The sequence below is a fragment of the Pinus tabuliformis genome, chromosome 4_2, assembly GCF_031772625.1.
Source record: "Pinus tabuliformis cultivar Carrire ecotype Pingquan chromosome 4_2, CPIR1, whole genome shotgun sequence".
Taxonomy (NCBI): domain Eukaryota; kingdom Viridiplantae; phylum Streptophyta; class Pinopsida; order Pinales; family Pinaceae; genus Pinus; species Pinus tabuliformis.
The window spans coordinates 852292223-852319405 of NC_142304.1; the positions used below are offsets into that span (position 1 = coordinate 852292223).

The 27183-nt window shown below is 38.0% G+C and overlaps 1 protein-coding gene across 1 annotated transcript in view; it reads right to left on the reverse strand.

The window, feature by feature from the left end:
• Nucleotides 1-17170: 17170 nt before the first annotated feature.
• The window catches only part of LOC149172349 (putative galactinol--sucrose galactosyltransferase 1), a 95235-nt gene continuing 85222 nt past the window's right edge, over nt 17171-27183 (reverse strand). The window contains exon 6 of the mRNA XM_089426286.1: nt 17171-17449. Coding sequence (XP_089282412.1) covers nt 17171-17449 — 279 coding nt within the window. The remainder of the gene's footprint in view (nt 17450-27183) is intronic.

Genomic DNA, 27183 nt, shown 5'->3' on the forward strand with positions numbered 1-27183 from the left:
GACATACCTTGAGGTGGCTTTCTTTGTGGTGTACTTTTTTCTTTCTATCCTACACTTGCCTTCCCTCTAAAGGGCTTCTTCTTTGCCATTAAAGCGAGATCTAAACTCTGGGGTTCCTGCCTTTCTTCCTCTTGCATCAGGATCCCTATCAATTCTTTAAATTTGGGGGCTTTCTCTCTCTCACATTCAAGCATGTGATAAAAATCTGACAGTCATCAGTCATACCATTCATGGTAATCGTGACAAGATCCATGTTTGACACTGTCTCCCCTATGTTACCCAACTTATCTCTGAGATCCTTGATTCAAGAGATTAACATAGCCACTGACTCATTATCCTCCATTTTAATGGAGAGAATCTTGCCCTTGAGAAATAGTAGGTGATTTGTGTTTTTGATCCCGTACATGTCCATGACAGTTGTCCACATGTCGTTTGTTGATTTACATTCTCGGACGTGAGGGATAATACAATCTTTCACTAACAATTTTAACAACAATTTTTCTTTATTCTCCCTCTTTTCCTAGTCCCGGATTGTTGCTGCTGTTCTGCCTATAGCTATGGGACTTCAATTCATCACCGCTTGCTATCACCCATGTGTTTTCCCCCTCAAGTAGGGTCTCCAACTTAAATTTCCAATCAGAATAATGGGATCCGTTGAGCTTATTGCTCTCGTTCAGGTATGCCTCTGCCATGGGGTTATTCATCTTGATAGATCTACCTCAAAAAAATTCGACCTCCAACAATTGAAAGAAAACAGATCTATCTCCAGATATAAAAAAATGGTGTTCTTATTAAAGTACAACCCCTTAAAAAAAAAAAGAACCCCTTTCAGATGAGCACCTCAAACCACAATGTTTTCCTTTAAAATTATTGTAACCCCTTTAAAAAAAATTCAAAGGAAAAAACAGATTTGAATAATACCCTCTTTTCAACTCTTATGCATCAACGCTCGCTGTCTCTCCAGCCAAAATTAAAAAAAAACTTTGCTATTGAAGCCAAAACTCATCAATCTATTGGGACATCCCTCAGATCTGCACGATCTGGAACCACAATTTTGCTCCACGACGGAACACACAATGGAATCCACCATGATAGTGATCTTTCTCACCATGATCACCACGATGTGCAAATTTGTTCTCTACACAGTTCATAGATTGTAACTTCGAAGTTCTAATCTCCAGCAATGGCTTGATTCGTGATTTTTCACAGCATCTTCAGGTCACTGTCTTTCCACAACATGTCCTCCTCCATGCTGGATATACACCTTCACAACACACATTTCCAACACTACACGATTCGACTATGAGAAACCAACGCTCATCATCTAATCACCACACTGCCCTCAGTGACTATAATAAATATGTTGCACCACACTACAGTGCTTCCGCTGCGACACCTCAATCTAGCAGCTCTACAACGAGATCAGAGCATCCACATAGTTTGATCCACAATCGAACTACACAGTTCGATCTCCACCGAAACTGATCTGATCCATGAACAATTCGATCTCTACCGATGCACAGATACCACGACATGCGATTTATCAATGTCATAAACCGATCAATTAAATAATGCCTCAATGCATAAACTGATTAATTAAATAATGCGGTTAATTTCCTCATCATCTGGGAAGCCACCATCAATGTTAACACAGAGCAATGTGAGCCTCTAACAACCTTCTCGTGTTGATGGGTTGCACTGAAGGAAATCGCTCTAAGGGAAAGCCCAAAAATGTGTCTTTCTATTTGGGATTCACGCTGAGTAGTGCCTCTGTCCAAAACAAATAGGGGACTGATCTATTTAACTTTGAAGAAACAAAAAAGAAAAAAAAGAAACAGAAAAACAACCTCGTCTCCTCACCGGTCACTAGAGACCACAATACATCCATTTAGGTACTGTCAATCACCAAATCATACTAAACTTTGACCCTCTGATACCACGTTAAAAATGGAAGACAAAAAATATATTCATCAAACTCAGTATCTCACAGGTGAGGAGCTTCACCTGGAGACCGCCTGTAAGGCCTCCGGGCACGGCCGCGGTTGGGCGCCGGGTGAGTCGGCGTGCACGATGGGCACGCGGGCAGACGACGGGCGCGCGGGCGGGTGTGCGGGTGCACGGGCGCGCTGTGACAATGCGACGGTGCGACGAAACGGGGAACCTTATGCGACGAATCAAGAGGATAGTTTTACGACACTTAGGAAATGCAATGGAACGATGGCGAATTTATAACCTATTGTGCGTGGAGAAGCATGTGGGTAGGCCGACATGTAGAAGGGCACACACAGGGGTGTTATATCGTTGTTTTTGGGGTCGGCTGGAGTGCCACCACCCACAGTGAAACCATGTTAGCACGCATATATATTATGTGCGTGGAGGATTCATTTGGAGGAAGTTCGAACAAGGCAACTCGCATAGCTCAAGGAGTACAAGGAAAAGTGCGCAGATTTGGAGGGAGTGCGCATAGCTCATGCGCATGTCTTGAGGGCGCAGTTTTGGGTATTTCTTGGAGCCGGTTGTGGGTTGGGAAAGGTGTGCCCAGGGTTGTCTTTATTGCAGATTTGTGCCGGGATTGACTAGAGTGTCTTGGTGACTCGGGTGAGCACCCACTCTTTGTGCAAGGCGTGCACATGGTTATTGTAAAAGGCTGATTTGCCTATATTGTAAAAGAAGCTAAGTATTGGCTTGGAGCTTGCCAAGCACTACTTGTGATGATTTTATTATGAAGAAAGATTGATTAATATATATTGTCGGGTAGACTTGTTTGGGCGTTGTCCCTCCCCTTTATACTGTGCAATTGTTGTTGTCAATTATAATTGTTGTGGATAATGAATGAGTATGGGTGTTCATTGGTATAAAGGATAAATGTAATTTTACTTGGTTGTGAAACACAAACTAAGTAAGGACAAGTGAATTAGGCATAGTCCATGAATGTTAGTATTGGTGAAAAGAAAGCGTTCGGTGGTGCTGTACCTCACTATAAGCGGTTGGAAGACTACCGCAAGTGTAGGGGCGTGACATGTGGTATCAGAGCTGGCTGATGACTGGGTTGATGATGAAGTACTGATCCCACTGCATTATCGTGACATGTGGTATCAGAGCTCGGTTTGAGCTGGTGTCAGAGCAGGGTTGCTCGTGACGAAGTACAGGTTTGAAGCTTGTGAACAGGGTCAGGTGTTGAAGCATTGAAGTTGGTACACACTTGACAGGTGAAAACAAGACTTCGGTTTGAGCAGGGTTGCTCATGACAGTGGAAAGGGTGCTTGCAGGTGAAGGAAACCGTTTCACACAAGTGGAACAAGGGTTGGTTCTAATTGCAGGTGACTTGGTGAAGCTGTTGGATGGTCGAAACTAGATTGCAAAGAAGAAATAGGCTGTTAGAGATGGCAGCTGAATCTCAGGCTGGGTCTAGTCACGTTGTGAAAGATACTACTATTGGGTTCATTGAAAAGGTGTTGGAAAAGATGGAGGATATGGAGACCTCTTGGGATAAGAAGATGGACTTGTTCGCTAAGGAACAAGAGGCCAATTCGAAGATAAAGGAAGAGCTCGATGAACTCCGAACACAACACGATGAACTCCGGACACAATATGAGTACACTGATCTTATGTGTACACAACTTGAAGTAAGGGTCAAGGAGGTTGAAGAAGCAAGGGATCAGGGTCTTGCAGAGATCGTGAACTTGAAGAAATCTCTTGACGAAGCCAAGGATGAGATCGCGGTGTTGAAGAAGGCCGTGAGGCATAACTCAGGTGGAGGAGTGCCTCATGTGAAGGTCAAGGAACCGGAATCTTATGATGGCACAAGGAATGCAAAGACTCTTGGCAACTTTCTATGGGACATGGAGAAATACTTGGAACGGTTGGGTCTATCTGATGATGAGACGAAGGTCAAGGTAGCTGCTCAGTTCTTAACAAAGGATGCTAAGATGTGGTGGCGAAGGAGGTCAAATCAGATTTCCAATGGCAGTGCTGATGACATCACTTCGTGGGATGACATGAAGAAGGATTTGCAGACTCATTTCAGTCCTCGGAATGAAACATGGGAAGCAAGGACAAAGATTAGGTACATAAAGCAGACCGGGAGCCTACAAGCATATCAACGAGAGTTTTCAAGTGCAGATCTGGAACTTCCTGACATGGCGGAGAGGGACAAGGTGTTCAACTTCATTATTGGGTTGAAGCCTTGGGCACGCAATGAAGTGAAGAGGCAGAAGATTAGGACACTTGAAGAAGCTTTTGCTGCTATTGACAGGTTGGTGGAGCATTATGATGAGACTTCTGATGATAGGAAGAAGAAGTTCGATAAACCGAAAGATAAGAAGAAGGATGATGCTTCGAAATCGGATGATAGTTCGAAGACGAAGAAAACCTTGAAGTGTTGGATATGTGATGGACCACACATGGTGAAGAATTGTACTTCTAAACCAAAGGTGGCTGCTATTGCACAATCTGATGTGAGGAATGAAGGTGCTTCTGTGGGGATGATGCAGATACTTGGTGCTTCTGCTACTATGGAAGTGGTCTCTAGGAGAGATCCTGAGAGGAACAGATTGGAGTATGTTCGAATGAAGGTTGGAGGTGCTGATGTACTCATTATGGTGGATAGTGGGGCTTCTCACAACTTCATGGGTGAAGATACTACCAGAAGAATTGGGCTGAAATTTGTACCGGCAAAGGCACAAATGAAGATAGTGAATTCTCCTCCTATTGAGATTCTTGGTATAGCTGAGAGGGTGGACACTATACTTGGTGAATGGACAGGGAAGATTGACTTCACTATAGTGCGGATTGATGACTATGAAGCTGTATTGGGGATGGAATTCATGAAACAATTTGATGCTATGATTGTTCCACATTTGAAGAAGCTCTACATTTATGATGGAAGGGAAGATGTACCCATTGGTGTGACAAGACCTGATTGTAAGTTGGGAGTGATGCAAATGGAGGATGAGAAGAGAATGGGAGACATGAGTAAGCGGTTGTCTACTATTGAGGCAAAGCTTACCGAGCATTCATTGGTCATTAGATCACTTTCAGATAGCATCTTGGATTTGTCAAGAAGGCTAGAGTTGGTTGAGGATGATGATGATGATGAGGAGATATATGTGAGGCCGGATGTCCAGGAGGAAGACCGGGTTGCTTATCTACAAAGGATGGAGATTGAGGATCCTGACAGGTGGATTGAGTTGATTAGTGAGGGAGAGCCTTGAGGCTCTACTCCCTCTACATCTTCTTAGATGGATGAAGAAGATGGGGCTCATTGTTAGCTGCTCATGGCAGTGAGTCCCTTAGACATATCGAGCAGGTATGATTGGTGGTGCAGGGATGGCTTGGCATCAAGCATCATGACATGTTGCAGATGGATGGAGTTTCTACGGACCTAAGCATGGATTATGGAGATAGATTCTTGATGAGTCAAGAATGTGGCAGGATGTTTGAGGAACAACTGATGATGGCATGAGGATGTTCACTCTCATGATTTGGGCGTGACAATTGGATTAGCTACCCAACTAGTTCAGACATGGGGTCGCGAAGTGTGCAGAGATGTGTTAGCATTTTGTTGGAGTATCATGACAGAGGTTCACATGGTGACACATGATGAGGTCGACATGAGATGTTGCAGTGGAGATTGTGGCAGAGGGGTCGATGATCATGGATCGAGATGATATCTGATGGAGGACATACCGTAGAGGTGTATACCTTGGTATGGAGTACTTGGTGGCAGTTGGTCACTAAGGTGAGACATGATGGAGATAGAGTTCTACATATGTTGCAGGGATGTTTGCCTTATGTGGAGGAGTTGACATCATGGATAGTGATGATCTTGGTGGATGGCTACCGGGATGGTATGTTGTCGAGGACGACAACGATTTTAGGTGGAGGAGAATGTAAGGCCTCTGGGCACGACCGCGGTTGGGTGCCGGGCGAGTCGGCATGCACGATGGGTGCGCGGGCGGACGACGGGCGCACGGGCGCGCTGCGACAATGCAACGGTGTGACGAAACAGAGAACCTTATGCGACGAAACAAGAGGACAGTTTTACGACACTTAGGAAATGCGATGGAACGCTGGCGAATTTATAACCTATTGTGCGTGGAGAAGCATGTGGGCATGCTGACATGTAGAAGGGCGCACACAGGGGTGTTATATCGTTGTTTTGGGGGTTGGCTGGAGTGCCACCACCCAGAGTGAAACCATGTTAGCATGCATATATATTATGTGCGTGGAGGATTCATTTGGAGGAAGTTCGAACAAGGCAACTCGCATAGCTCAAGGAGTACAAGGAAAAGTGCGCAGATTTGGAGGGAGTGCGCATAGCTCATGCACATGTCTTGAGGGCACAGTTTTGGGTATTGCTTGGAGCTGGTTGTGGGTTGGGCAAGGTGTGCCTAGGGTTGTCTTTATTGCAGATTTGTGCCGGGATTGACTAGAGTGTCTTGGTGACTCGGGTGAGCACCCACTCTTTGTGCAAGGCGTGCACATGGTTATTGTAAAAGGCTGATTTGCCTATATTGTAAAAGAAGCTAAGTATTGGCTTGGAGCTTGCCAAGCATTACTTGTGATGATTGTATTATGAAGAAAGATTGATTAATATATATTGTCGGGCAGACTTGTTCGGGAGTTGCCCCTCCCCTTTATACTGTGCAATTGTTGTTGTCTTTTATAATTGCTATGGATAATGAATGAGTATGGGTGTTCATTGGTATAAAGGATAAATGTAATTTTACTTGGTTGCGAAACACAAACTAAGTAAGGACAAGTGAATTAGGCGTAGTCCATGAATGTTAGTATTGGTGAAAAGAAAGCGTTCGGTGGTGCCGCACCTCGCTATAAGTAGTTGGAAGACTACCACAGGTGTAGGGGCGTGACACCGCCTCTCACACAACACTCTACACATTCATCATTAATCATCATGAATAAAGAGTTTACATGAAAGTAGGAGAGTTAGAACAACCACCTAAAATGTAGGCACTAATTCCTAATCTAAGTCTCACACATAACTAATGAACTCTCTCTCTCCAATAATACATTTCTCCATTAATTTCAACAAGATCCATCTTAAGCACGAATCTAACCTGAGCGGAGAGGGATCAAATTTATTTAGGTGCAAAAGTATTTTAGAGTGCAAAAAGCAATGTGATTTTCCATTATTTAATTGTACTTTTGAGTATTTTTGAATGCTATATAGATTGCATAACTTAAATATGTAAGTCCAAAAAATATTTGTTGGATTTTGAAAAAAAGACATATACCTAATTTAAAGGATTAAACTGTAAAATACTATAACCACCTCGAAGGTTTATTTTTTCAATAAATTAATATATATCTATATATATATATATATATATATATATATATATATATATATATATATATATATATATATATATATATATATATATATATATATATATATACATATATATAATTTTTTGAAACCATATATATAATATATTTTACATAACATGTCCATTGAGAGATTTTATATATATATATAAATTTTTTTGAAACCATATATGTAATATATTTTACATAACATGTCCCTTGAGAGATTTTATTAGGCCACATTAAAACATTTATTATTATTATTAATATTTATTTACTTTAATACTAATTAATATTAAAAAAAATATTCTTAACTCATATTGGATATTTTATTATATACAACTTCAAAATATTTTCATTTGAAATTTTTCTTTCTATATATAAATATATATGAAGTTTCAAAGGGAAAATATCACGGGTTGTCAAAACCTGGAACTCATAAACTACCAATGGTAAAACTTCATATATATCTATATATGGAAAAAACATGTTAAAAGATAATATTTTAATGTTATATATAATAAATATGCAATGATATTTTAATATGAATTAATATTGCCATATACTTAAAAATGTATTAATAACAAAAAACTAATTTTAATGTGTGTTGATCTACCACCTCACATGTTTTAACCATAAAAATATTTTTTTTAGATCGCTTAATATGATATATAAATAATTTTTTAAAACAATATATAATCTATTTTACATAACATGCACACATTAAAACAATTTTTTGTTATTAATATATTTTTACTTCAATATTAATTAATATTAAAATATTTTATTGGACTGATCCCAATATGGGGTAGATCTCACATAAGCATGCAATGTTTAACATTTAAATTGAAGATCTTTAATCTAATGTCGACCCTATTTAAAAATCAATATAATTGTTATTATGTATAAACACAATATAAATTTAAAATATAAACAGGTTTAGGAACACTAAACAAATGTATGGTAAATAAATAAAAATATAAATAAACCAGAGGTATGGTAAATAAATAAAAATATAAATAAATTAGAGGTATGGTAAATAAATAAACCCTCTTTTTATATTTACTCCACAAACCTCTTTATATTTAAAGAAAACTCAGAAAAGAGGATTTATTTAGCTGAAGTCTATGGGTCAAATACAATGGGACAAATTATTATTAATACCATGGGCCAAATACCATATTTATAAAAGAGGTATGGTAAATAAATAAATATAAAAGAGGTATAAAGAGGTATAGTAAATAAATAAAAATATATCAAATAGGATTAAAAGTCAACATCTAATTATATACCAAGCTTGTGGGCCAAATACCATGGTAAATAAAATAGATATGATAAATAAATAAAAATATAATTAAACCATAAGTATGGCAAATAAATAAAATCTCTTTTTATATTTACTCCATAAACCTCTTTATACTTAAGAACACTAAAAAAAGAGGTTTTATTTAGGTGAAGCCTATGGGCAAAAATATTATTAATACCATGCAAAAAATCATTATTAACCCTAATATTAATATTATTAGATTTGATAACTTTGGATTAATATAATATTAAATTTTTTATACTATAATATATATTAATATATCATGATATATATTAACTCCATATATATACGGGAGGAACAAAGGCACAAAGTGATAGAGATGGAGAGATAAGGGGTGTTAGGCCTCCGAGTCGGGAGGACATGCGTCTGAGCCATAGTGGGTACACCCATGTGCGATGGGCCCTCGTGTTGGACCGACTCAGGTGGAGAGTGTAGGCGTGTGACGACTTGGTATGTCATTTGGTTATGTTTGATGGTGATGGGTGCACACATAGTGGGGTGCATAGTGTTGGACGAGCGCCCGCCCCTTCGTGAGTACACGATGGGTGAGTCATTGGGTGAGAGAGCAATAGGCAAACCATGTTGGGCGCTGAGGAGGACGAGGCCACCATGTGCGACGAGTTGGGCGAGTCGGGCGAGGGTGAGCACGCGGGCAAGGCAACTCAAGTAGTCGTGTTGGCGAAGTGCAGCTTTGTGTGTAGTTGGTTGAACAATTATATGATGGAGCCGACCCATGGATGCAATGAAGGCATGCAGTGATTCATTATATGATGAAGTGTGGCGATGGGTGGATAGGTAGACCGACCTAGAGATGGGCAGACCGACCCATGGGTAGCCGAAACATCATGACTATTTGGTGGAATGTGTATGGATGGGAAGTGTATAAGTAGAAGTTGAGTTGGAGGAGCTAAGATAGCCAAGCAACTCTCTCTACATACATAAAATAGAGCGAAGGCAAAGGATAGAGAAGAAGGAAGGCCGAAGGGTGAATACCTGAGTTAGGTTACAGGTCAGGTAGAGGAGGTCGAGTTCTGCAGGTAGGAAGGTCGCAGGCAGGCAATGTTGCCGACATTGGCCTAGGAAATGTTCCCACCCGACAAGCAGGGCTGCACGAAGAGATGAATGGGTGGACACGACAGTGAATGGGCGGACTTTGACGCAACTAAACAGGGTTGAATGCAGACCTGGGCACAACTGAACATAGGCACATGTAAGGTTGAACATGTTGCTTGGGCGAGGCTGCATGATAGGTTGGGCACATCTAAATAGACAAGTAGGGAAATTTTGAACACAGGGTTGCTGCATGATTTTTTTGTACATCACTATTTTGGGGTTTCCGATAGAGATACTGTCGATGAGTGGCAATGCTGCAGGACCCGAGAACGACAACTGGGTGAACTTGGCAAGGTGTGTAGGTGGCTGCACGGACTTGGGAAAAGTTGTAAAATATTGTATTTATACATTATTGAATATTTTATATATTATTTGGGCAAACTTAACCGAGAGTTGCCCCTCCCAAGTATATGTGTATACTTGTGTTGTTTATTTCGTTGCATATGTATAATTGAAGATGATGAATGATAATGTTATTTCCGTTGCATTGTGATAACACTTATTGAAGAGATTGGTTAAATGTTGAAGTAGGCATAGGCTGTGTGCTTGTCAAGTATTGGTGAAAAGAAAACCTACGGTGGTGTCACACTCGCCTATGTGTGGTTTAAATAATACCATCGGAATAGGAGCGTGATAGATGGTATCAGAACCCATTTTGCAGAAAGTGGGATTTGGTTAAAGAAGAAGCAGTAATACGTGACACTGGTTGCAATTAGTATTGAAGCTTAGGTATATAGGATTTGGTTGCAGTGCGACATAGTTAAGTAAGGGAAAAGGACAGATTTTGGGCCAAGATGGACGAAAGAAGCTGGCAAAGAGAGCTTTTCAAAATCTTGAAGACATGATAGGTTATTGGAAGGACAAGAAGCATCAAAACTATGAGGCTCTTGTGCGAGAGTGGGAACTCTTGGTGAACATTGGAGATGGTATAGTGGTGGTCCAGAAGGCCTTAAGTAATCTTCATGGAAATTCTGTTAAACTTAATAAACTTAATGAGAAGATACAATAGGGTGACCAAAGAATCCAAGAAATCATGGATGAACGAATTCGTTTAAGGGAGAGAAGTGCCATGTTGTAGGATAAAGTCAAGGGACTAGAGGATGAGATCAAGACGAACTTTCTTGGTCATAAAATCATTGTCATAGAAGAAGTTGAGCTTGAATACATTGAAAAACCTGGAGCTTAATACCGGGCCATGTAGGATGATGTGTGGATGGTTGGGTCACTTCGAGTGGAGGAGGTCAATGTGTTCCAAATAGGTGCACTTGAGCAGCGTGCGAAGAAGGAGAAGCTTGATGGAACTCAAGCTAGACTAGGATCATATTTCTTGAATGAACTGAAAGGGGAGATTGCATACCTTAAGAGGGCTATTAGAGCAAGGCACAAGTTGAAAGAAAACTCTGAGGTTGAATTATTGAAGAAGGTTTCTTAGGTAAGACACAAGACAAAGCCCTTGGGGGATGGAGATGCCTTGAGGTTGATTTTTTTGCAGGTGACCGTACATGTCAAGACGTTTGTTGCATTGGTTAACATGGGGGGCTACACATAGTCTCATTAGTTGGACAACAGAAACATCTTTTGGGAATAAAGTTGAAGTGGAAAGGGATTTGAGTGCTTTTAAAGACGTAAACTCTACCATGAAAGTTGTGACAGGTGTTTTGAAGAATAGACAAGCGACAGTGTGTTCATGGTTTGGAAAGTTGGATTTGATGGTGATTGATATGGATGATCATGCTATGGTTTTGGGTTGAATTTCTTGGTAGCTTCACAAACCATACCAATGGCAGACCATGACATACTCTTGATTACAGCTAGAGGGTAGACCATGATTATTCTGATGACAAGGAAGAGTCACTTGGGATATAGACCAAGGATTGCTTTGATGACTTTGTATCCAAAGGACTTGAATGTGAAGCATGACTATGTGGAACAAAGGGAACTTGGATGTGTGACTCAAGTAACGAAGGAGAAGCGGATGATTGAATTTGTTGCGAGAGCTAGGAAGGAAAAGAAGGATGGAGGTGGAAAGGTAGTTCCACCCATCATGGAGAAAATTATAGGTGCATATTCTATTGAAAGACTTCACCATAAGGTTGCTGATGGGAGAGGAAGCCTGAGCACTTATTCTAAGGAACAAGTTGGGGAAGGATATACTGGTAGAGGTCTGGTTGGAATTGTGGACTTTTGCAGGTATGATATGGGCATATATGACTTTCAGTTGACGAAAACCAAGCTTGAGAAGCTTGGATGTACACCAGAGGAGGTTGTTATTGTGCATGAGTACTTGAGGATGCAACATCAATTTGATACATGGGTGGATGAGAGTTTGGGAGGCAACTTCCTGGCCCTTGTTATGCACTAGAACTTTGGGGATGGGTGTGTGTAGTGCCTTGATGATGAGAATGATCCAAACTTAAACAGGAACACAAAAAATATAGATATATCCATAAATACAAAGATGCAACAAAAATAACACTTCATTTCATTAATATCAAATGCTGCTTACGAATAGAATGGAAATAAGACTAGCTCAAGCAATGGTAGCTTATCTCTGATAAGATATATGGTGGCTACATTCCTCTGAATAATGTTACAATGAGGCTCAGAGGCCTGTCTATTATTGAGAAACAATGGAAAACCCTAAACATCCAAAAACCTAACCCTAGGAGATGAAGCCCCTAAACTATTGGCCCCGTTTGGGTAAATTGGTACATCAACTTCTCTGGGTCGTAACATTTGCATACGATCTCTATTTGACATGCTTAATACCTCGTTAGAAAGATCTATATGAGGAATACAATTTATAAGTTTCCAAGATCAATCAAACCTAATTTTGGCCTCGATTTTCCCAAAAAATGTCATTTAGGGCCTCAAAATGGCTCTATAATTTTAGGACCTGAAAAACTACCAAAAATAGTAAATTGTGCTACAATTAAGGAAATTGAAAAATTGAAAGAGACAATGGTGGGGGTCTAAGTGGAATAGGTGGGTGGCCACCAACATCCAACTCGATAATTCCTCCCCCCTTAGGAAGCAATGGTTCCCATTGCATTGAGTGCCTCCATGAGATGGGGAAACTTCTCCTTAACTTGGTCCTTGGTGAGCCATTTGCCTTGGTGTAGGAGTTGGACAACTTTGACAACCTGATATAGTTGGATATTCTGCTCGTGAGTGTTCTTGAACTGTGTTTCCATAATCTGATCAGTTGTGGCATGTTCCATGCAGTATAGGTTTAACTTTGTTGGTGTGAGTTGTTCTGCAATGTCTGATGTGTCCATTAATGGTGGGACGTGTGGTCAAAGGTGGTTCGCATTGAAAATTGGGTACAGGCCAAGGAATGGTGGAATGTTGAGCTCAAAATAATTATCTCCTACAACCTTGGTAAAGGTGTAAGGAGTATATCGGAGTGTCTAAGCTTCCGATGGGATCCGGTAAGGTGTTCTTTCTGCAAATGCAACCAAACTTGGTGGCCCACCTAAAATGTGTGTGGCACCCGATGTTGATCATGTCGCTTCTTGTACTTGGAATTTGACTTTGCTGAGATGTTGTGAACCTACTGGTAGATGTGTTGGATGAGTTCATTAAATCTAGTCACTTTATCAGCCTCAGACAATATATGTGTGGATTATGTCTGTGTAGTCGTGTGTAGCATGGAAAAATCAATAAGATAAAATGGTTGAAATCCTAGACCCACTTGAAAGGGACTACAACAAGTCGAGCTATGGAGAGCTCTATTATAATTGTGCTACACATAGGGAAGAATCTCATCCCAGGGTCATGGATTCTTGGTGTTGTACATGTAGAGTATGTGCACTATCATCCTATTGATGACCTCTATATGACCATCAGTCTAGGGATGGAAGGTAGTCGACTTAGTGAGATTGGTGTCCAATAGTGTTTGGAGGCCTCACCAGAATGTGCTTAGGAAATTGCTATCCTGATTTGATATAATGGTCTGTGGGATCTCAAAATGTAGCCATACTCGTTGAAAGAAGAGTTTGGTAGTTTCCTCTATTGTGATACTCTTCTTGTAGGCCCCTAATATAGCCATATTAGAAAATTTGTCCATGAGCACAAATAAAAATTTATTACCATGCTTGGTAGAAGGGAGGCCAGACATATAGTCCATGGAGATGGATTCCCATGGCTGGTTGGGAGTGGGTAGAAAAGTGTATAAGCCTTTCTTCTTCATGGTTATCATGGCAATGGCGTAGGCAGTGCAAGATCTGATATATTTCCCAACATCCAGTCAGAGTTTAGGCCAATAAAAGTACTTTTTTAGTACAACCACAGTTTTCTCCACACTAAAGTGTCTTGTGACCTGACTATAGTGCACCTCCAAAATTAGCTTGGCACACTCATTCAAAGGAACACAAAGGTGGCCTAGGTATCATAATAATGCATCTTGGAGGTGGAAATCAAGAACTTTCTTTCCATCTACTAGCATCTGGTATGTGGAGGTGAACTTTGGATCATTTTTGTATAGTTTCATCCATCTAGAGGTCTCGTGGCAACAAGAGTTGAGAACAATAGTCAGTGATGAAACTGGGGGTTGGATGAGGCAATCTGCAACATTATTGGTGTTGCCCTTTTTGTATTTAATGTTCAAGTGGAATTTTTGCAGATATGTAGACCACTTCTGATAGTGATCGTTCTGCAACTTCCCTTGTGTCTATATAAACTAAAGAGGTCAGTGATCGGTGTGGATGACCGTCTCCTTCCCCAAAATGTAATGCTTCCATTGTCAGCAAGCCTGCATGATGTAATACATCTCTTTATCATAGGTGGTGTACTTCCGAATTGTATTGGAAAGTATTTCACTATGATAGGCTACTATATGCGAGTGTTGGTTGAGGACTGCACCAACAACAGAGTTTGAGGTGTCTGCCTCAATTTCAAATGGTTTTTGTAGGTTTGGCATTGTGAGTACCGGTGCATAGCAGAGTTGAAGCTTCAAATCAATGAACTCCTTCTGTTGGGACTCGGACCAGGATAAATTTTCTTTCACCCCACCCTTAGTAATCTAACTCAAAGGATAAGTGATATGGGAGAATCCCAACACGAACCTCTGATAAAAATTTGCAAGGCCCAAAAAGTTGTGAAGCTTCGTTAGAGTGATTGGGGTTGGCCAATCCTGAATGACTTGGATCTTAGTTGAATCCACATGCACACCATGCTCATATATGATGTAACCCAAATATTGGACCGAGTTCATGCCAAAGGTGAATTTCTTCAATCTGGCATACAGTTTGTCCTGCTGAAAGGTTTGACGAACCTCCTAAATGTGTTGCAAGTGTTCTTCCCAACTCTTGCTCAATATAAGGATGTCGTCCATATAAACAACCACAAATGAGTTGGTGAAGGTACGTGTTGTCCTATGAGATGACTCTAGGTCAGTTAGTCATGCGAGAGCATCTAAAACATTTTGTTGGTTTTAAATTTTATGGATGACCAATGATATGAATTATTTCAAAATAGGTGCTTCCACCTTAACAGTTACTAAGCTAGATGAAAGAGCTTCTATTTGTCTAGATATAGTTAGTTTATTTAAAGTGAATGAATAACATAATATGTGGTGGTATAACTTGCTAAGTATTTAGACATAATATTTGATTGGTTATAAGCAAAGAATATAGGCAAACAACGTTTCCTGTAGAACAAAATATATTTAAATGAATTTAGATTTATGTGGTAATTAATTGATATAGGGGAGTTTATAATAACAGATAGTCTTTAAGACAAAATATTTGATTGGTTATAAGAAAAGAATACAGGAAAACGATGTTTCCTGTAGAACAAAATATATTTAAATGAATGGAGATTTATGTGGCAATTAATTGATATAGGGGAGTTTATAATAACAGATAGTCTTATAAGCTATTCCCTAGTTATTGCTGATAACTCCAAAGAGGATTTAAGACTGACTCATACTTAGTATGATCTCACCTAGATCTTTGCATAAAGACTTAAATATATGAAGCAATACATAATGAAATAAGCAGATATGAAAACTTACAAGAAGACAAAACTATAGAAGGAAAATTCAGAATCCTTTCATTAGCTTTGCAAATCTAGCTCAGTTACAATTTTTTTCTCAAAGTTCATCCAAGGGTTAAACTCTTAAAAACTCTAAGGAGGATTTTTTTATACAAAAAGTTCTACTAGATATTTTAAAAACAAAATTACAAAAATAGTACAAAATTGTAGGAATTTTCAAAACTGCTAAATGTTGGGACTATCCTTTAGGAATCTGTTGATGACGTGGTCCCCAAAAAGTGTTTCCCAACTGTCCTTTAGTTTTTGATGAAAGTTACTCAATAACTTCACACAAGTGATCCCATCGGTCTTCACTTGGTATGGAAAGATTTACCAATTTTCTGTAAACGTCATCAACCTCAGTGTATTTCTCAAAAGTGGGCTTATTTACAAAAAGATGTTTAATTTCACAATTAATAGTCAAATCAAAATCTAAGGCTTCTAATGCTTGTTTCCATGTAATATGCCCCTTTATACCTGTAAAGTTTGGTTTATCATTGGCTATGGTATAAAGATTATGGTAATATTCTTCTAGACTGATCAACCTACCATTTGGGGCCACTAATCTTGACAGTCATATTTGATTCAGTAAATTAAATTTAAAATGAAACCTTTGGACAAAAGTCTTCAAGGTTGACACTAAGTTTCTAACTAAGTCATCAAGTTCTTTTTCTGCAACACCTTCTTGATTTCCAAGATGGTTTCTGTTCTGTCCAGAATTTGAATTTGCTCCAACTGGGCCCTAGTTTTTGAGTTAAGAACTTTGACCATGTCTGCAACCTCACTTGGTTTATATTTGAGAAGCTACTTGACTTCATCAATGGCTATCTAACATCTTTTTATGAGTTCCTCTTGCTAAAAAATGATCTGAATGGAAGACCATACTTCAGTTATGTCCTGATTGATATCTGCCCATACGCGTTCCTTAGCTTGGGCTAAGGTTTGAGCCATCAATGACTGACTCTGCAACTCTTCAATTCTTCTATTCAACTTGTGTGTTTTCTACATTTCCTTAACATAAAAACCATCATGCTTTATTTTCTGAGCTTCCAGATTCTGAAATTTCTTATGAAGCCTTTCATTCTCTTGCTTCTGGTGAGTAAGGTCATGCGAGAGTTTGTTCAGATCCTCTGTTGTCGATGTAGATTCCCCTGCTGTTCTAGACAGTGTAATAGGGATAGATGTGATGGGAGCTATAGCTAATTGAGTAAATTGCTCTTTTTCCTTAACGAATTTCTCAATCTGCTCCTCCATAGTTTTAATATGTACATTCTGCTCAATCATCAGTTTGAACATTTCTTCCTTGTGATGTTCACTCTCTTCTATCTCCTTGGTTTGGGGGTCCTTTGTAGACGGCAGTTTCAACTATTTTCTCAATAATGCAATATCTATGTTCTTCTTTCTGATAACATCTTTAGCAGATTTGAAATCAGTAGGGTCATATCCAATTTTAATTACTAAGTCCTCCAATGACTTAACACTATTGTCCTTAGTTAAAGAGGAAATTTTCTTAATCTTCAACTGTGACTGCACATTTGACGAAATAGTTTTAAGCTTTGACAATGCCATAGCAGTGTTGGTCATGGTTGAGAACATCATCTCACCGGACTGCCTATGCATGTCCATTTTATCAATTGGATGTATCTAATTAGCATCAAATGCAACACAATTTTCTTATAATCAGAAGAACCTTTAGGAAAAGGGACTTGAGCCTGCAGAAAGGCCATTTGCATTCTTCCCTTATCATTGTCAAATGCTGTTAACAATTTATTCTGTGATGTGGAAGTCTGCTTCCAAAATTGTGCATAAACATTAGCTTTCAAAGCTTTATTTTTCTTCTTGATTTCAAGGAAGTTAGTGAAAATATTTGACTCCTCGATTTCACTTGTTCCTGCTGATTGAGTAATTTCTAGCAAATTCTGTGACGTAGAAGAAGAAGAAGAAGGAGTATTAATTACAGGTTCTTCTATCCCTAGAGAAACCTGTGAATCATCCAAATTGATGATGATAGTCTCCTTCTGACCCTGAGTAGTAGTAGTTATTATGCCCTTTAATTCAGTCCTTGATTTCTTCTGATAGTGGATGAATCCTTTTTCTCCAATTGCCGATGACGATGATACTTCCCTGGGCCCCTTGTCATGCTTAGTTTGAGAAGTAGGAGTCTAAAGAGTAGAAGGAGGTAAAAAAATTTCTTGTGCTTCTTGAAGAGTATTCTCTTCCCATTTTTCTGTACTTCTCAATCTCTCGAATCATTGTATGATTATAAGGAGTGGTTTTGACCTCCACACTTAAGTCTAAAATAATTCTAAATGGATGATAGGACGAGGTGAAGCTGGGTTGGAAACCCATCTATTTATTATAGCATCTGCCTCTAAACCAACTGATCTAGTGTTATAGATGAATGATCTAACCTATTCCTTTATCTTGAAATATGATCTTCTCTTCCCTGAGATGAAATGGAGCTCATCCATGTTCATCATTTGCCTAATATATTCCAGAGAGAAAATTCTCATTGGAACATATTCTGGCAACTTATATGAACACAACTCGCAGCCATATACTCGGATCTCTGTGTAGTTCTGGTAAAGATACCATTCCCATGTTCTGACTTGTACACTAAGGTGAAATATCCTTTTAATTTCCGTGTGGATTCTGGGCTCACTCTAAATATTGAGAAGTTGTGAAACTCGGTGAATGAAACAGTCTATGAAGTCAAAATGTTTTAACTTAGTTGAGTTCTTTCTAATCAATGAAGTCGAATGAATAACTTCTTGATTCACTTGTTGATCATCCTGCTTATGCAAAACAAATGGCAACCAGTCTCCCTGCTAAAAAATAAACATATGAAATAGGATAGAGGAGTATTTAAACACTCCTTCAGTAGTGAGGTTCATTAATTGCTCATGCATGGCTTTAGCCAAAAATTTAATGTAGTTATACATAAAGGCATGCTTATTTTCTTTGGAAAATATGGAGAGATAACCTAGGATAGCTTCATCTACCCACTAGTTTGATTGGTAGCCTAACAAGCAATAAATAAGGGAAATTATATGCTTAGCTCTCTCATGGAACATAGATGTTGGGTAAGGAGGATTCTTCTTGGGGAGCTAAGCATATTTAGGGAGAAATATCTCAAAGATTTGATCTCTCTGAGGGAAGGTCAACTTATGATATAGGTCCATTAAGGCTACAGTGGAGAAAAATATGAGGGAGTCACTATCAGGTATCAGAATCATATTGTTTACGGTTTCTGCAGAAATAGTTATCAAAATGTCTCCATTCTCAGCTAGAACTGTTCTTTGTAAGGGATTATATTTGGATTGGCACCAGATAATTAGATCAGGAAAGGAATAAGTTTGGGGAAACATGTACAATGGTAAATTGGATTCCCAGAGGTTTATTTCATCCTCAAAATCAAGGTAAGTCTGCTTCAGCCAGTTGTGCAATTCGAACATGTCAAATTCACTTTCAATGTCTACAATTTTAAAGCATTGATCGGCTAATGGGATATGGTTTAGGTCCAAGGCATCAGAGGCCTTTGCAGTTTCTTGAGTTGCAGAGGAGTTGACAGAAGTCTTTTCCTTTTTCTTGGGAGCTATGATATAACGGAGATGTAATGGTGCAGTGCAAAAAAATATAGAAGTACGCTAAGAGGATGTTTTTAGTTACAGGCTCGGCTCAACAAAGAATTTGTAGACAAGAACAGTAAATAGAAACAATGAAGAAATGTTTAGGAAAAACTATTGTAATGGGGGATATGGATATTTATAAATGCATTAGGATATCGTTACAATAAATTCTGTTGTTGATTGACTAATTTGGAAATAAATGCATTAACAAGAAGGAAGAGCATCAACGGGAAGACATTAATAGTGGCAAGGGATATGCGGAAATGGTTAGGAGATTTTGGGTGAGGGCACATAGCATGGAGTGATTGGAGGATGATGGCATGAGAAGAGTGACCGTTGGTGTGGTATCGGGAAGCACAGGAGTGTGGATGGCAGATTTCTGAGGGGGGGGGTAAGTGGTAAGTAGTTTGGAGTGAGGGGGGTGCGAAGTGCCGAGGAGGCGACATGAATGTGAGAGGTCTACACGGGAAAAAACATTTTTCGCAACCCCTCCCCCCCCCCCGCCCTCGTTGTTATCTGGTTTCGTGGTGAGGGGGTGCGAAGAGCTTCCCTGCCGTTAATCTGGGTTGGAAGGTTAATGACTGTTGATCTTTGCCCGAAGATTAACACTTGTCGACAAGAAATTTCTGCCGCATATGACCTTGGCTTAAAAAACATAAAACATATTTATTTACAGATATTAATCACCCTTTTTAACGAGGTAATTAATCACTAATGAAAATTAATCTAACTAGGGCGCGTTTAGACTAGTTTCCCTTAATAAACAATTCAGCTAATCTAAACCAACTTTAGGCCAAATTTTAAGCATATTAGGCTTGTTATTTGTACTAATCTATTGTAATTTTTATTTTTCAACCAAGATTAAACTGTTTGGTTGAATTTATTCACTAGTCTAGGACAAAAAATTAAATGATCTGATCAAGATTAAACAATTTGATTTAGATCAGAAGAAAAGGTTGTGGCATAGAAACAAGTTGCACATAGACCTTTATTATTACAATGGAATTTATTCATGAAGTGGCATTTAAAAAGCACACTTATACAAATCTTTTGATTTTCTTTTGATGGGGTTTTATTTCATCTTTTTTTTCTTCATATTTTGATTTTTTTCTTTATTTTTTTATACCCTCTTTCATAAAATAACAACTAACTTATCAAAAATAAAGCATGTTACAACATCAACTCCAACTCGGGACTGCTTCCTTCTGCAGGATGCAGAGAACTTGCAAATCCATGTGCCTTCTCCTTAGGCTAATGGGGTCTTATGTTGAAACAAATACACACTGCATGTAAAATAAAACTCTCTGGTAAAATACAATGGTTAATGAATGGAAACCTCTCAATACTGAATATAGTGCTTCAAGTACTTCCCATTGACAGACAATGAGGAATACTCTCCCTCCAAATTCTGCAAAATGAAAATGTTATTACCCTTGACCTCAGCAATGCTAAAAGGTCTCAACCAAAAGTTGTCAAACTTTCCATGTTTGCCTTTGTCTTCTCTCCTAGCATCCCATATTAGTACCAAATTACCTTGCTTTAAATCTCTTTCCCTGGATTTCCTATCAAACAAGATTTTCATTTTACTCTGATTTTTCTTAAGCTTGTACTATACTTCATCTCTATCCTCATTCAATTCTATGATTTGATTTATTCTTCGAGAGAAGTCATCAACCTCTTCATTTGACTCTTGCAAAAAATTTAAAACAAGAAAAGCTAAATGTGTGGGAAATATTGCTTCTTTTCCATAAACAAGCTAAAAAGGGGATTTACTTGTTGATCTTTTGGGTGAAATGCTATTAGCCCAAAGTGCATAAATAAGATGACTGTCCCAACTCCTTTTATGATCCTCCAATGTTTTCCTTATTATTTTAACCCAAATTTTATTTGAGGACTCTACCAGTCCATTTCCCTGTGGATAATATGGCATAGAAAGATGCAACAAGATACGATATTTCTAACAGAACTCAGTCATCTTAGTACTGCTGGATTCTTGTGCATTATCTGTCACTATTTTCTAGGGTCATCCAAATCTAGACAATATATATTCTTCAATAAACTTGTTAACAATAGTATCAATTGCATTTTTGACTGGAATGGCTTCTACCCATTTGGTAAAGTAGTGTGTAGCAGTCAATATCCATCTGTGATGACTGCTCGATGGAGGATGAATTTTTCCAATCAAATCCAATCCCGATTGACAGAATGGTGCTTGGTCTAAGACTAGATCCAATGAAAGAGTTGTTCTTCTCTTCTTTCCAGCAAACATTTGACATTGTGTACAGCTCCTAACCTTTGCTCCCACCTGTGCAAAAAGAGTAGGCCAATAAAACCCTGCCCTTAAGATCTTGTATACTCTGGTCCTCCAAGAATAATGACCTCCACAAATTCCTACATGAAATTCATCAATGATCCCTTATGTTTCATTCTATGTTAGGAAAAGTAAAAGGATATTAAGAGGATCCTTCCAGTACAACTTTTCATTCATAATACAGTACTTAACAGCTTTAAATTTCAGTTTTTTACATTGATTTATGCTAAATTCAATTGGACATTCAAGTTCTCTAAGAAAGTTCACAGTTTCAAAGTACCAATCTGACAACAAAAAATTTTCATCAATGTGAATCAAAATTGTCTAATCTGATGCAAAAGGCTCTTGTGGATTCTCCTGTATGGGGATTTCAGAAAGTTCTTGTGGATTCTTCTCAGTTGGGCTCTCAGAAGGTTCTTGTGGATTCTCCTGTGTGGGGGTTGTAGAAGGTTCTTGTGTATTCTTCTCACCTGAGATGTCAAACTTTTTTTTTATTCCTAAGATCATGCAATTGGATTCAGCAAGGAGCTTGGCTAGGCCTTGAGCTTTTACCAGTTTGATAGTCTTGATGATGAGATCATACTCTAAAATTTTAGTTATCCATCTTCCTCTCCTTCCATCAGTGTCAGGTTGAGTTTGAATAGTTTTGACAGTGCTATTATGCACATATGCAATGATAGAAGAGTGGAGGAGATAAACTCTAAAGGATTTCAGAGCTTGAACTAAAGAGCAGGCTTTTTTTTTAATGATGTCATACTTTAGATCAACATCTCTCATAACCTTGCTAAGAAAGGAAATGGGTTGGTCATCTCCATATTTTTTCTTTTGCAAAAGAACATCTGCTAATGTGGTTTTAGAAGCGAAAGAAAAGAGATTGAAAGGTTGAGAGTAATCAGGACTAGCTGAGATGGGGGCTTCTGCAATGGCCTTTTTAATATGATCAAATAAAGAAAAGTCCATTTGATTTCATGATTCTTTTTCAACATATCAGTTATGTCCTTAACTATTCCAACATAGTTAGGGATAAATCTTCTTAAAAAATTATTTTTTCCAATGAAAGCTTGTAATTCCTTCTTGTTCCTTGGTAATATGAGTGCCTGAATTGTTGATACTATTTTAGGAGCAATGACTACTTCTTTGGAAATGATGTAACCAAGCAGTTTTCCTTCTTGGAGTGAAAACAAAGACTTCTTGGGATTAAGATAAATCCCAAATTTTCGGCACCCGTCAAAAACCTTTCTCAAATGCTTCAAATGCTTTTCATTAGAATTGGAAAAAATAGTTAAATCATCCAAATAAATCACAACAAATTTGTTGGTCTTAGCTACAAATTCTAGGTCCATAGCACGTTGAAATGTGGCTCCAGCATTAGTTAACCCAAAAGGCATATGATTATACATGAATGTGCCCCATGGAGTTGTAAATGCAATTTTTTCTCTATCCTCTGGACTAACCATAATCTAATTATATCCAGAAAATCCATCTAACATGGAAATTCTTTGGGCTCCTGAAACTTTCTGAAGTAATTGATCCATCTTAGGTAATGGATGATTGTCCTTCTAGGAATATTTATTCAAATTCCTAAAATCCACACATAATCTAATTTCACCATTCTTTTTCCTCACTGGAACTAGATTGGTTACCCAATCTGAATATCTTAATGGAAGTATTATTTTAGCATCTAGTAACTTCTTTAGTTCTTTTTCAATTACGGGAAGAAGGACAAGATTAATTTTCCTCAATTTTTGTTTGAAAGGTTTTTCCTCTGGTTTTAATGGAATTTTGTATTCAATAAGATATATATCATACGTTTTTAATTCACTACAAGACCAGACAAAAACATCATTGTAGGCTTTAAGGAGGGCTAAATATTTGTCTTTAGCTTCCATTGACAGGGATGAACAAATTTTAATGTTTATGATCTCTTCAGAACTTCCAATGTTATAAATTTCAATATTTTCATCAGGTGACTCAGAAAATGGATTTATGGGGACATAATTATGATCAAAGAGCTTCTCAAGAGGGATTAACCCCTTTGGAATAAAATTGTTAAAGAACTGGATAATGTTATGATCAACAATTGTAGAATCAAATTGTGGTGTTTGATTTTCATTGTCAATTTCAAGATTATCAAGTGGTTCTTCCTCAACTTGTGTGTTTGAGAATCCATCTATGACTTGCAAAAAGGATTTTAGTTGCTTGTCATCATAAAAAAATTTCCAGTACTTAAGATTGTTAGGAATAGATGGTCTATACTTGACTTGAATTTGATACTCGGCAAGCATCTTATTAGGGATTTTAAAGGAACTTGCAGAATCAACCAGGAAATCCACATGCATGTTTTGATCTATAGGAATAGCAGTAATATTGAATGCTGAAAATAAATTTTCAATTGAATCCCAAACTTCATTCCTGTAAGATCTCAATCTTGGGTGCTTAGTTTGACACTGATTCCTAACTTATTTGAAAATAAATTCATAATCACTGTATACACTTAAGTCTTTTTAAGACTTCTTTCTAACTCCAATCCTAGTAGAAGAGATTCATACTCTTCTACATTATTGGTTACATCGAATTCAAGTTTGTATGATTGGGTAATGTTTTCTTTATCTGGAGAAATTAATACAATTCCAGCTCCCGCTCCTTCCTTTGAGAAAGAACCATCAAAGTACATTTTCCAAATACAAATTTCAATGGCTTTAGGTTGATCAAAAATGTCTTCAATAGTAAGTTGAGTATTTTTTGAATTATTTACATATAGGTCAAAACATCTAAAGTCTTCGTCAACAGCATAGATAGGGTGATTCCTAGCTTGATCAACTATATTAACAGTTTTCATAAAAATGACCTCTCTATATAGCCTGAGATGTTTACCCCCATAAACTTGAATAGTGGCATAAGACATATCCATTTGTAAGCTTACTCCTAGTTTAGCACAACAAGATCTTGACAGTAGCATGCCAAATTTTCTAGGGATGTCAGTGACTACTATGTCTAAAACCACACTTTTGACAGGAATTTGAGCTAAGGTTACCACCAAATCTTTAATGAGTCCAAGGCAAGGAACTTTCTTGGAGTCAAAAGTGTAAAGAGCATGGTAAATTCTAGTGCCTTCTAATTGCAACTGGCCCATGATCACTTTAGGCATTAGATATAGAATCTAGCATACAATTATATAACAGGAAATCATGAATTTTTAAAGTCACATAAAATGGTAATACATTCTCATCTATCATGTCAGAGCTAGGAACAAAAACTACTGAGGGCATTTTTTCCTCAAGCTTATCACATCCCCTTCAACATCCACACTAGATTTTTTGACAGTTCGGCTAGGGGAATTGGTATTTTAACTCTTTCCAGTTCTCTTTCAACATTGAAGGTTGTCAAAAGAGTTTTATCAACTTGACTTGTTTCAACTATTTGATTCAATGGTTGAATGATAGTTTTCTAGGTTTCAACAGATTTTATCAGAGGTTAATTTTGAATGGGACCTCTTCGAGGTCTACCAGACCTTGCCTTAGGTCTAAGATCGTATCTTCTATTTAATTCACCAATTAGGAATTCAGAGAAGGCCTGGTATTTAGAAATTTGATTGTCTTCTTGATTTTGGGAAGACTGATTTGAAGGGAGAGGAACAATAGCATTATGTACAGATGTAGAATCAAAATTATTTATATCTTCAGAAATTAGAGGACCAATATCATCTAGTTGTTGGTCATCAATAATCAGATGGGGTTGGATCTTCTTATCATTGTTAGGCCTATGTAAAATTTGAGTTTGAGGGGCTCCTCTAAACTGATTTTGTGGTCCGAAAACAATTTGTTGTATGGTTGTAGGCTGAGTTTCAATATTAGAAATCCTATTAAATATGTTTCTAAGTAATGATGTTATATCATCTATTTTCTAATCATCATTTTTGGTCTTTGAGGAGGATCCTTTCTCCTTAGCCTACATTTTTCTTTCAGCCTTTTCATCCTTGGATTTGAGTTTAGATGAAGCTAATCTATTAACCTCAAATTCTATCGTGTTAGTTTGCATATCTTGAAGGGTAGGAGATATCCTTTCCCTCAACATGGCTGCAAAGCCATCATCAACGGATTTGGAAAAACTAACCTTTGTTGCTGCAACAGGAGGTTTACAATTAGGAGGAATTTTGTGGTAGAGTTTATTGAATCATTTAATGAAATCAACCACAGTTTCTCCATGGTTCCTTTTAAGTTTCTCGAACTTAGTAAGGTAGTAAACTACATCCTTTTTTACACCCCATTGATTCTTGAATATAGTAGTTAAATCATTCTAGGACTGAATTGAATCAACCCTCAGTTGCCTAAACCACATCCTAACATTTCCCTCCAAATACTAAATAAATAAACACATATATACATCCTCATTTACAAAATCTAGGAATGCAGCTAGATGATCTTCTTTAGAAACGCCAGTTTCACCATTGAACCTAGGTAGGTGTTTCAAATAACCATCAAGAAAATTGTTTAGCTGGTTGGGAAGATGTAGAGCAACATATCTAGCTTGGATTATAGGTCAAAATTCCATATTTAAAGATGAAGAAGAAGATGATTCAATAGAAGAGGTTGGAGATGATGTAGTGGAGGATGATGAAGAACGTGGTGAAGTAGTGGGTGAAGATGGAGGTGTAAAGGTGAGAGGAGGAGAATGAGAAAGTGGAGGGGACTTAAAAGTTTTCAAAGGTGTTTTATTACTAACTTCTGAACCTCTGTTTCAACCTCCTCTTTACTTTCAAACAATGGGTTTGAATATACAGAGAAGGTTTCTTGAGGTTGGGCAGATGTGGATGGTAATGTATAATGAGTGGGGGATATAAAATCAGTTGGTTTTAGCTCCGGTAAATGTACATCTAGTTCTTCCTCTGACTTGGGAGAATTTAAAAATATTTTAGGAAGTTTGTAAGATTCCAAAGATTGGACTAAGAGAGGTGACTGAATATTACCTCCTTCATATAAAATTTCTAAAACCCTAGGTGTTAGATCAACCAAATCTAATTGGGATTGAACAGAGCTAAAGGGACCAAAAGCTAGAATATCTTCAGGTTGTAATGGTACAGAAGAAGAAGTAGAAGCTTCAAGTCTCCCTCTAAACGAGGCCTCTCTCACGATTCTCTCAGGATCAGATAAAGGAGATATAATTTGAGAGTAAGAGTGAGATCTAGTATATTTCGAAGGAGCCATATTGGTCTAGTGAAGTGACCAGGTGAATGATTTTTAACCTACAATTTCTTTATTCACCTTAGAGAAAAAGTTTTTAATCGCTGTCCCAGGGAAAAGTTTACTTTTCACTCCCCGGCAATGATGCCAGTCTGATGTTGTCCTTTGAGATGACACTATGTTAGTTAGTCATGCTAGAGCATCTAAAATATTTTGTTGGTTTTAAATTTTATGGATGACAAATGATATGAATTATTT